The sequence below is a fragment of the Amblyomma americanum genome, chromosome 1 (assembly GCF_052857255.1).
Source record: "Amblyomma americanum isolate KBUSLIRL-KWMA chromosome 1, ASM5285725v1, whole genome shotgun sequence".
In the NCBI taxonomy this organism is placed as follows: domain Eukaryota; kingdom Metazoa; phylum Arthropoda; class Arachnida; order Ixodida; family Ixodidae; genus Amblyomma; species Amblyomma americanum.
Window position 1 is genome coordinate 122,986,850 of NC_135497.1, and position 12,044 is coordinate 122,998,893.

General features: G+C 45.9%; 1 protein-coding gene across 2 annotated transcripts in view; it reads left to right on the forward strand.

The window, feature by feature from the left end:
- The window catches only part of LOC144113582 (uncharacterized), a 56,354-nt gene extending 44,585 nt beyond the window's left edge, over positions 1-11,769 (forward strand). For both annotated transcript variants that reach the window (XM_077646741.1, XM_077646740.1), the window contains exons 6-13: positions 1,199-1,363; positions 5,706-5,761; positions 6,330-6,449; positions 6,676-6,850; positions 8,856-8,955; positions 9,053-9,159; positions 10,103-10,234; positions 11,453-11,769. In XM_077646741.1, coding sequence (XP_077502867.1) covers positions 1,199-1,363; positions 5,706-5,761; positions 6,330-6,449; positions 6,676-6,850; positions 8,856-8,955; positions 9,053-9,159; positions 10,103-10,234; positions 11,453-11,581 — 984 coding nt within the window. In that variant the 3' untranslated portion in view covers positions 11,582-11,769. The remainder of the gene's footprint in view (positions 1-1,198; positions 1,364-5,705; positions 5,762-6,329; positions 6,450-6,675; positions 6,851-8,855; positions 8,956-9,052; positions 9,160-10,102; positions 10,235-11,452) is intronic.
- The last annotated feature ends 275 nt before the right edge of the window (positions 11,770-12,044 follow it).

Consider the following 12,044-nt stretch of genomic DNA (forward strand, 5'->3'; position numbering starts at 1 on the left):
GTCCGCTAGTCAACACTTTCAATGATAGTGAGAGACAAAAGCGAGATAAAAGAAAATGTGAAGCCTTCGCGACGTTCCGAACGCCTACGTGAACGGCGCCACGCGAAGCTCGTCAGATATTCCTCTCCCTCGTCACTTTTCCCGTCAAACTGCGAAAACTTCTATTGGCGGAGATGAGAGGGGCTACCCCATGTGTACAGCCGAAAACTGGCGCACTTGGGATGCTCTGCTCTGTCGTCCTAAATTGCTCAGGGTCACCGATCGTGAAAACGAACCTAAAAACGCCGACAATATCCCTCGGTCCTTTTTGCGTCAAGAACGCAAATGACACTTTGTTGTTTTCGAATGAAATATCTCAATAATTTTACGCGTTCTATTTAGAAACACTACAGTCAAAGTGAACTCGCTTTTTCTGGTTGGTTTGCGAAAAACCGACTTGTGCTGCTTAGGACAAACTGAAAAACGCCCCTCCTAACATTAAGCTACTTTGCTATTCTTCAATAATACGACCTAAACTCGAATATACACGCATAGTGTAGGACCCCTGTACTAAATGTAACACAAAAGACCTGGAAAGGATGCAGAGAAGAGCTGTAAGGGCTGACTCTCCTACTAGTTTAATGTAAATTAACAAGGTTGAACGACGTTAGCTTCGAAGAAAAAAGTTGAGAATAATATTTTCTTCTCGTATTAGATAACCAACTCGATTTGGAGCCCCCATTGGATTTGGAGCTCTCGATTTGGAGCTCAACGCCCTTAACTGCTAGACAAACGCAACGTTTCCACCCTAGTTCTCGATCCCCTATATTCGCTAAAACAGACTCAAGCTTTTGTTTTTTCCACGCACAATAACTGATCGGAGTCAGATAACTGAACAATTTGTCTGTGAGGCCTAGCCAACAAGTGCTATTTGTGTCTTTTCTTTTGCAGGGTTGCTAACTTGTACGCCCACCCTGCTTGGACTTAGTGTCCGCACTATTTTGCAAATAATAAATAACTGCTCACGTGTTCCTTTACTGTAACGCGAAGTGAAAATATAATGTGTAGAGCACCAAAACAGAAAAGGAGCTAAGATATAATCTGATCCCACTCGCGAATGCTTTGCTTGTCTCAGAGCATAGGCCACATAAGACGAAACGAGCCAACTCCCTTCCTCTAATGCACCGAAAAACGACTTCTTTGCATGCCCGCTTGGCAGACTCAGAAGTACGAGAGGCCAGAGCTGGGTGAGCTGCCTCTCTGCCACCACCGGCTCACCCTGTACATCCTGCCCAGCGTGCTGCAGGTGATGGCCTTCCTCTACGGCTCCTACATGTTCCGTCTCATCGGGGTCGACGAGGAGCTGTACGCCATCATGGAGAAGGTGCGCCACTGATCATTTCACTCGTCCTGGGGCTGTTACGGCCGCTGGCTCGCAGACGATGCCTAACTGGTGCCAACACAGCCGTGCACAACCTCGGAAGTTCCGTAGTTCTCAGCACAACCCACAAAACGTGACGGCGCTACCCAGGTTGCATGGCACGATGTCGATCCACGTGGCGCTTTGTAGTAGTCAGGGGAGGGTTTCTGGCGCCCACTGCGCGCTTGCAAATTAGTCCTCTCCCTCAGTTTTTCCCGTGGTATGACTAGTAAAACCGGCAGCGAAGCTGCGTACTGATGACGAAGGTTTTGAGCACACGTCGCTCAGTTCGCGGGCAAATATCTGTAACGTAGAGGAAGATCAGATAAACAGACCCTGTCACTGCTTGGCGTAGTTCAGACGTGTTGTAGTCTAGCCCAGCAGTGCTGAATGAGTGGATGGATCTTTTGTCAAGAGTAGCACGTCGGCTGCATCACGCGTGTTCACCGTTGTGTTCAAAGCGCGCTAGGAGCTCTAGTGGCGCTTGCGTGATGCGAGCAGTGAGCAGGAATCTTCGTTGCTTAAGGCTTCGCAACGTCAGAGAGTGCTGCCGGTGACCAACAGCCCGCCCCGACAGAAATTCAATTCATGGTCTATGTGGCCTACGCATACTTTGACAAAAGTTGCGCAATGTATCAGTGCCCTTTGATAGCATTTTTTTACTGGTCGCAAAACAAGTTTCACAAAGGTACAGGTTCTTCCTGTATGAAAGAGAGCAGTCAATCTGCACCAAAAAAAAAGAAATTTTTGCCTATTTTTCTATTAAACTTTGAAATGACTTTTGGGTGTCATATATACGCCAAGAGGAAAACTACTTAGAAAACAATAAAAGTGTGTTTGTCACGCATAATTATAGAGTAATCATAACTGCATGCTCATAATACGTTTCCCTTTTGTGTCAGAAGGATCTGTACAGCAGCCGCCTGCAAGAGATGCCGAAGTTCATTTGGGCTCAACGTTCCCCGTCCTGTTCGGTCTCCCCACGACAGAACCTTTGCTGGCGAGCAGAGGTTGCTTTGCTAGGAGTGCCATGCGGAAAGCAGGTTTTAGAATATTAAACAATGCAATAACGTTATGTAGTGGATTCAAATAATGCGTTTTTCTACCCACAGAAACAAATTTTCGCAAAGCATTTGATAAAGTGCCGCAGAACGAAGTAATACATAAATAAAAACATATACACAACCACCAGATGCATATATCAAAGTCTACCTTTCGAACAGAAGTCACTTCGCCACCTTAAACAACACTTCTACCCGTGGCCAGGTTGAGCCTGGTGTCCTCCAGAGATCCGTTTTTGGACCACTTTTATTATTTATCGATGACATTCTGGCAAGGCTTTCCGTCCGCGTGAAGCATTACGCAGATAACTGTGTTTCGTATGAAGAGGTCTCTTCAGTTGACGATCAGGTACGGCTGAGGTCATTACGAGGCGTGACCAATGGCAAATGTTCATTAATTTTGAAAAACCGTTTTCATGAGTATTACACACAAGAAAAGACCTCTTCAATTTGTGTTTGACAATAACAGCATATCACTATTGGAAGTAACAGAGTGCAAATATTTGGGCCGGTGGATAACTAACCATCTTTCGTGGACAAAACACTTAGGTACTGTTGTAACAAATTCTTTCCGTAAACTGTTTTTCTTGAAGCGCTCACTGAAATGATCCACGCCTAGTGTTCGCCTTTTAGCGTACAATTCCTTTATTCGCACGTTGCTGTAATGTGCCGCAATTATCTGGTACCCTTTCACCTTAACCAACATTAACAAACTAGAACGAATACAGCATAAGGTAGTTAGGTTTCTTTACAATTCATACGGCCGTATATCTGTCAGCGGGCTCTTGAAGCGCAGTGTATAACCCCCAGGGACTGTGCACAGTCGTGTCGGTCGATTAAATTTTCATTTTCAGCTGGTAAACGGTCATTATACCGTTAATACTTCGCAATTTTTAACTTATTCCTCAGGTGATAACACGAGATGAAGGCATGTTTTAACAATAACCTCTTCGAATGCGCAGAATAAATGTTGTAAATATTATTTCTTTCCGAGGGCAATTACAGATTGGAATAGCTTACACATCGAGATTGTTGCCCATAATTATTTTATTGTGTTTGAAAAATGCCTGCAAATGTTATGATTTATAGTGTTTGTACGCTTGTATGTTTGATGTATAGCCACCCTGCTATAATCTTGTACTAGATCACAGTGCCAATAAATAAGTAATAAATAAATAAGTTCGCGCTTCCCTAATGCATTTGCGTGTGCTGTGCTGGATAGCAAGAACTTCGTGCTCGCCATCTTTGAATGGTGCCGAACCACCCAGTCACCATGGCGTGGTCATTGGAGTCGGCGTACGAAGCTCTCCCTTAGGCCAATGCAGACGTTTTGTGACCAGTGCTGAAGTATCGAGGGACAGTGATTATCGTTCTCGTGTTCGCGGGGTTTGCATGTAACACCGAGTTCTGAGCGAACACTTCGCTCAACCTCCCACCGTGCGCCGGCCTGCTCTAACGAACGCGAACGCTAATGCTCAGTACTACGGCGGAAGAAGACTTCGTTTGATTTACGGATCAGACCTTAGTGGTGTCTCACGGATTGTCAAATGAGAAGTCCGCCATAGCACTGGAATCGCAGCTTCCGAAAGTGAAACGTTGAGCTCTTGGCAAGGCACATGTCTTGCTGTTAGTTAGGAACAGCGGGTGCGCTATGAGCAAAAAGCTATACTAACAGCAGAACAAACATCTCAGTACAGCGCCACGGCTCACTGCTGACAAGCAGAGAGCAATGCTATTCATCAGTGTTGGCGCCACGGCGAAGAACGATGTGCGCACAGTGCTAAGGTCAAGGAGCGGAGGGATGCGCCCCCTTGTTGGCAAGTGACGCAGCCTTGACGGCGGACGCTGTTTGCGCTTACGGAGTTTTCTATCTGGGTCGCGATAAGGCACACCACCGCATTGGCCACTGCCAGGGTGAGAGAAACGAAATGTCTGTCTTCCGCATGCCGTTTATCGCTTTTATTTTTTTGCTGAACCCTGGGTTTGGTTGCTGATAAGGCAATATTACGGTCTGTTACTATGCGTGGGTGTGACATGTACTGCATGCATAGATACCTACTGCAATGAAGCTGGTAACGTCACCGGCCACCTCATGCAAAGTAAGGTTACGTTAGCTTAACGGCAAATTTGCAGCGCTTTCTCTGAAACATTTGCTCAAGTGCTCAGCTTAATTCTTGCTTGGTTGCAGTTGTCAAATGACCATGCTACTACGACCATGTTTGTAGTTGTGCTTTAATAAGGTCTAAAAAAAAAAAACAAGTATCGTGAAGTGCTAGCCTGGCTTTCATCTGAGCGTCCACTTTCTGAACCTTGTAATGCTCGTTGAGAGAGAGAAGCAACCCATATTAGTGTTCCGAACATGACCGTTCGGAGCTCGTTTTGTCGTGAGCACACTGCGGGTACATTGCATGTAACACATGCATTTTTTTTCTGGCGTAGAATTTTGGTACATTCATGGTTATTTCTCGTTGCGCACAAGATATACGGTGGTTGTTATCCTCCCACTGCTTTGTTTACTATCGAAGCGTAGGTACCAGAAAAAATAAATTAACTCAGGCTTCATTAGGCTACTGAAAATTCCAAAGACAACTGTGCGTTGTGTTGTGTTGGATTTTATGGCACAGGGAACTCAGGCCATCATGCGAAAGACAACTATGCGAAATGATAATAAAGGTATAACTATTCAAATATTTGGCTTTTACAAGTGTACAACAGCTGTATCTTACCGGTACTCACTTACGGGGCAGAAACGTGCCGGCTAACGAATCGGGTTCAGCTTAAATTAAGGACAACACAGCGAGCCATGGAAAGAAAAATGATAGGTGCAACTTTAAGAGACCGGAAGCGGGCAGAATGGGTGAGGGAAAAAACGCGTTTAATGACATCCTAGTCAAAATCAAGAGGAGAAAATGGGCTTGGGCAAGGCTTGTACTGCGAACGCAAGATAACCGCTGGTCCTTAAGGCTAACGGAGTGGATTCCAAGAGAAGGCAAGCGTAGCTGGGGGCGGCACCTGGTTAGGTGGGCGGATGTGATTAGGAAGTTTGCAGGTTAGGAAGTTTGCAGGCATAGGGTGGGCGCAGCTGGCAAAGGACAGGATTAATTGGAGAGACATGGGAGAGGCCTTTGCCCTGCAGTGGGTGTAGTCAGGCTGATGATGATGATGATGAACAAGTAGAAAAATGCGCTTGCTCTAACATCAGCTTGATATCATCGGACTTAAATTTATTTTCTGCATATTTTCAGGTTTTCCTGCAGTCTTCAGCATACTTCACGGAACGTATCATCATAACTATTACAAGGTATGGTTAATCGTCGTAGCGTTGCTACCAAGACTGCGAGTACGAAAAGAACGTAGTGATGAAGTTTTATTTCGCCATTTAAAGTATACTGTTATTTGGGCCTTAGTCGCTGTTTGAGTTCCTTAGCGCGGTTATGTTCGCATGACGACAGACTGCAAAGACGTTAAAACATGAGATGATTTCAGTAACTTAAGGGCTCCAAATAGTCTAGTTTCGGAGTACTTCGTTTAAAGAAGGAGAAACCGCATGTTCGGTGATGAGTGTAAAACTGCATGCGAGGTATTTTGTGGCGTACGAAGCAAATTAGGTTGTCGAGGTAACAACAGACAGTGGCGCGCCACTGTATCAACGACATTAAATGCCGTCAAATGGAGTCGCTTAATTTGCAGAGAGTATTTTTGCTTAGATCGTGAAAACGCTCAAAAAGACGAGGATACAGAAATATACGGAGACACAGTCTGTGTCCTTGTCTTTTTGAGCGCTTTCACGATCTAAACGCAGTTAACCAACTATAGCCGAACCGCTGCCGTTGTTGAGCACTTCTGGTCTGCTTCGTTCTGTTTTTCAGGAGATATCTGCTGGCGGGGATCGTCTGGACGCTTATGCAGGTAGCGGTGCAAGTTCTGTACAATTCAGCAGTGGAAACAGAAGAGCAACTGGTGGAGCGAGCCTTTTCAGCTTTAGCAGAGTGAGTAGGAATGCCTTTCGTTTACTGGCGTACCCTGCATTACCTAAAAATAGTAAAAAAAGGGTTTAAGGACAAAATTAACGCGATGTGTAGAGTTTTACCTTGCGTCATGATGTGGAAAAAGAGGAGTCTTTTCCATCTATGTCATCGCAAGCGGGTCCGTGCTTTGAATTCGGATAGGGAAGGCGGTGAGCTTAACGGCTTCCACACCATGCATTCACCGCAGATGGAAGACGATAGTGCTGATAACGCTGCGAATCCTGGGACAGCTGGCGATGACCGTGGTGGAGATGGCTGTGCTGCTCAACTACTGCACGCAGTGCGAGATGATCATCATCTACCTGCGCGGCGTGGCCTTGCGGCTGCGGGAGAAGCGCATCACCATGCGCGAGGGCATGCACGTGAGTGGGATCTCTCCTCCGCCGCCTCCGCTCCGCCAGCCTTTCCTTGCCCTTTCCTTTTGTACGCGATGCGTAGAAGTGAGGCAGGCGGGCTCACTCGTCCTAGCAGGCGCGTATACGCGAGAAGCACGTGTGCACTTTAACTATTACACGAGAACGGTTGAAGTGAATTGTTGAGCAGCGCTCGAGTCTGTCTGTCTTTCTTAGTCCTGTGTTTTTTTGCGCTGTTTTCCTACAGAATGTTTCACCAACTCGCCCAACAATACAGCTTGATGCAAATTGTTGAGCCCGCTCAAGAAATCCTGGCCTGGGCAGAAATTAGACATTAATTTAATATCTGTTAATATATAGCTATATACGAGGTGTTACAGGGAAGCAATTTACAAGGTAAAAATATGGCTTTTGCGGCATGGTATTGCCAAGCTTGGCGGGCACCGGAAAACCGGTGAATCATTTTGATTGGTAAGGTGGTTCACTAATTTTTAATAATGAACTTTTTAACTATTAGAGTAAGGCGCCTAGTTGTAGTTAGAGATTGTGCGAAAATACATGCGCTTTCGAAAGCATCCAGGCAAAGCAGCCCCTCCAGAGCACGTAACTAGTCGAAAAAGCCAAATTTCGTCGAGCTTCAGTGCCAAGGGTAATCGCGGTTTTGAAATTATAAAAACTGATATAGCTATTACTAACGACCGGCCACAGATATCGATTTGTAACCAGGCGCCTAATTGTAATAGTTAAAAGGTTATTAGAAATTAGTTAACCAGCATACTAGTTAAGATGATTCACCGGTTTTATGGTGTCCGCCAACGCTGGTAATGCCATGCCAAAGTCTTCCCTGCAACACCTGGTATATAGGATGCTTCACCCAAGACTTTACACAATATTTAAATGCAGGCTTTTTTGGTTAGAAGAGCGCTTTTTTCGGCATAGCATTGCCAGTGGTGAAGTACATCAGGATACAGCTAAAAGGTGCTAACTAAGTGGCTGGTTAACTGGTATTGAATATTAAACTTTTTAACTTTACTGTTAGGCTCCAAATTATTGAGGGGCGTGTAGCGCACCGTAATTAATATTGATATCAATTTTCAGAACTTCGAAAACGCGGTTCCCCTTGGCGCTGTGGCCCAACAAATTTTGGCTACATCGCGCAAAACTACATGCGTTTTCGAGGAGCTTGCAGGCAAAGAAGCCTCTGCAGTGCACGTAACTCGTCGAAATAGCCCAAATTTGTTGGGCCGCACGCAGCACCGAGGGTAACTACGTTATCGAAATTCTCAAAGCTGATATGGATATTAATTACGGTAGGCTACACGCCTTTCAATAATTAAGGAGCATAACGGTAATAGTAAAAGGTTAACTATTCAATATTAGTTAACCAGGTTGCCAGTTAGCACATCTTCGTTGTATTCTGATGTTCTACACCGCTGACACAGCTATGCCGAAAAAAGCGCTCTTCTAACTCAAAAAGCCCATTTTTAAATTTGTGTAAAATCTTAGGTGAAACACCCTGTATATATATTTCAGACCATACTGCAGCCTTAGTTCCTTCTTTTGGAGGAGGTGAGGGTGAGGTGAGCAGCGAAGTCGCGTAATTGAAGGCGATAATTCTTTACAAAGAACTATAACTGAGGGCCACGTATTGGCATCGTCAGATGCTTTGCAGTTTGAATTATTTCATACTGTGAACAGTTCTATTGTTACAGCTTAACTACAAGCAAGTGTAACACACTGTTAAGTGTCTTATTGCATCTGCCCATCGCCGCCATGTTTCGTTACGATACGTGAATTTCGCAGCTGATTTTTGACGACTAGAAGCGGCTTTCGCGCTGTGCGTTATGCACTAAACAGGGTTTCAAACACAGACTGGATCAACTAGACCGCCTTTTCGCTTTTATCGCCCATGCTTAAAAGCAAACTTTTGAGCCAGCTTCAGAGCATGTGTTTCAGAGGAGGTCATGCTTGGCAACCGCAGAGTGATTTTGTTTTCCTGTGAACGACTTTGCAGGAGCTCTTGGCAAGTAATGACTACATCAGCCATCTAAACCGTAATCTTGGAAAGGTTACTGCTCTCTTCATCATCAACTTCTCTCTTCACGCGCTCATAGGTACGTTTCAGCTGAATTCATGCAGCCACGCCAAGATTGTGACGTCAATCAGCCTCCTCTCTTCCCCCCTTTCTTACCACTTTTATTTCCCGCCCAGGTCTCTTCTTGTTCCTCCTCAACAACGACAAGAGACCAGTAGTGCTGGCCTACAGGGCAGCTTACCCAGTCGTCTGGATTTTTGCGATGTTCGCTCCCTTGTATCAGGTGTGTGGTGTTTTCGATACAATGGCGGTGCAAAGAAGTCCCCTATACTGTACGGTGCTGATGAGGCAGGGAGATTAACTGAACTGGGCTCAGGTTCGCTTTGTTAGCCTACACACGGGCAAGTAGAGAAGGGACGAAAAGAGACAAAAACGAGAGATAGCAGGGAAAAGATGTCGGGAGCACGCAAAGGGTGCATGCACACCCAGCACACAAAACTAAAAGCGGTCTCTTGGAGCTGTAGGTCTCAAGAACTGCGGCACAAGTTGCATGGTTTTCGGTCCAGTAGCCAAGGTCCCAAGATCTTCGCACGCGGAGAAGGGTCAAGTGCAGGGCGCCTATTTTAAAGCGAGAACAGGCGCAGTGGAAACCCTTAGTGCTTTCCTCACATTCTTCGCTGTCTGTCGCACACCACAGAACTGGCACTGTTGGAACAAAAAGAGTATATTTTGCATAATTTCGAGATAAAACATTTCGTCGTAGGCCCATTTGTAGACTTTACTCACACATTTGACCATATCAATGTAACATCCTTTTCGGAAAAGTAGACCACTATGGAATCCGTGGGCTTCCGCTGGCTTTGTTGAAAAGCTATCTCTCACACAGGTATCAGTTTGTTTCTGTTAATAGTTTGGTATCAAGCAAAATACAAATGATATCCCCTGTCCCACAAGGTAATACTTTGGGCTAATTGATGATTTTGGGCCTATCTATTCGATGAAATATAAAAATAAATAAATATATGCATTCAACAACTATAACTGCAAGAGGTAGTTTTCTGCGCGTCTGGCGAGAAAATACTGCCTCAAATGAAGCACGAATCTTGCATGCGGAGGCACGGCCAGACTGGAGCGGCGGTGGAGCGCGCGCCGCCTCCACTCGAGTCCGGCCGTGGTGGCTCGAGTCCGGCCAGTGCAGTGCCATGCCACTCCCGTTCCTTCCGCAGGCATCCCGCGTGACGGCTGTGGGGTTGAAAATCTCAAAGATCAGCATCGAGTCCAGAGTGTTTGGCTACCAGGACGTGCAAGAGTTTGATCTCGATTCTTTCGTTCTCTTCGTTGGGAACATGAAACTCAGGGTGAGTATGGCAACAAATAAGCAAAAAAAACACATCAAACCAACAAATTTAACAATCCGGCTATTGGGCTCCCCATCGCTTGCATATTTCTGCTGAGCTAAGATCGTATTTTGTAGCGCTGACTGTTTTCCCCCCATTCGTGGTCTCGCCCTTCTCCCAGTAGTTTCCACTTGTGACGTCATGACTGACAATCGCAGTCTTCGGCATCAAAAGCAAAATTTACCAATGGCAAAGAGGTAGACGAGTGAATCGCGAGAAGGACCGCCGCAAAATGCGGTTCTGTAGACGCAGCAGCTACATGCCTTCCGTGCTGGCTCCTACTTCCAGAGAAATTGTTAATTAAACTGCAATACTGTTGCAGAGAAAACACCACTGCGGCTGTGTTAAGTGTCGTTAGAGCATTTCGCATCAGTCGTAGCTCTTATTTCGCTATACAACAGGAGGAGCATGAGCGTTTTTTTTCTGCCGAGACCTGTCTTTTACGCTATTTTTTTTTACTTGTAGGTAATACTATCATTTTTTTCACGTCGACGTGTTCACTCTGAGAGCTGTGAGCGTGATTCATAGAACGATAATTGCATTGCGACGCAGATGCTTTAGAAGGAGGCCCTGAAACCTAACACTTCACATAACGAAATACCATGACGATCTATTCGGGCACTGTGCAACACTGAGACTGACGAATCTTACAGTGGCCTTGAACTGAGTTCAAAGCCGGGAACGCTTTTGACCAAAGGACATTTTTCAATACAGCATCCGGCCATATCAGTCATTCGCTGCCCTGTTCGAGTCCCGAGAACGGTGCTCAGGGAAGCTTAATTCCGCAAGCAGGAGAGAACAAAAGCTACACAAGCACGGCGGTCTTAGCTTTAGCTGCCTCTAAGTTTGTGGTTCTTGCATTACCGGTTGCGTAGCGTGCTGCGGAAAGTGGACTAACGGGAAGCATGACGTCACGTCGCAGAATACTGAGTGTTTGTTCTTTTAATCCTCGCCCTTCTAGCTTTCTAAGACTTTTGTTATAGGTTCAGAATGCTCGCGCCATAATTGAGGCCTCAACGATAATATATACAGGTTTCTGGATGCTAACTACCTTCTCGCGCAGAGCAGGCAAGCCTTCGCCTTACATTCTTAGCGGGAGAGAAAACACTGACTAGCTCCATTCAGCGCGTTCCGAAACTACGTTTCCCGCATTGCGGTCACAACATTAATTCCTTGCAGGCCAAAATGTTCGGAACGGCGATATGGCCGTCCACTCTGCTCTTCGTGTTCGGCGGGACAGCGCTGGTCGCGTACCTGCTGGTCATCTGTGACGTGCTCACGAATCCCGTCATGGGATCCTTCCTTTAACCGAGGAATCTGTGGCTGCTTGCTGTGCTGCTTCGCTGTGGCTTATTCGACGCGACGGACCAGCAAATAAATCGAGCCATGCCGCCTTCCTGCGGCACTTCTAATTATTTCAGTGCGCCTCCATGTGTAGCTGGAATTTTACGAGCGCTGGAATTGGTGCGACAAATAAAGTTTATCCTCCTCTTCAATCGGTTTCTCTGGCAATGAATGCCGGAATATTTGTGAAATGAGGACCTGGATTCCACTTTGTTTCATCTTATTACTAGCTGCAGTTCACTTACCAGGCTGTCATCGCCATCACTACTCGCGCTATGGCTGCAGTGTGCAATCACTTTTCCTGCTGTTGCTGTTTCATTTGTTGGAGGACGACCCTGTGCCAGCGTTTTCGAAGGAAATAGGTGTCTAGAGCAACGAAGCTTCATTCCAACAAGTTCGCTCAGCGAAAAAAAAAATGACAACAGGG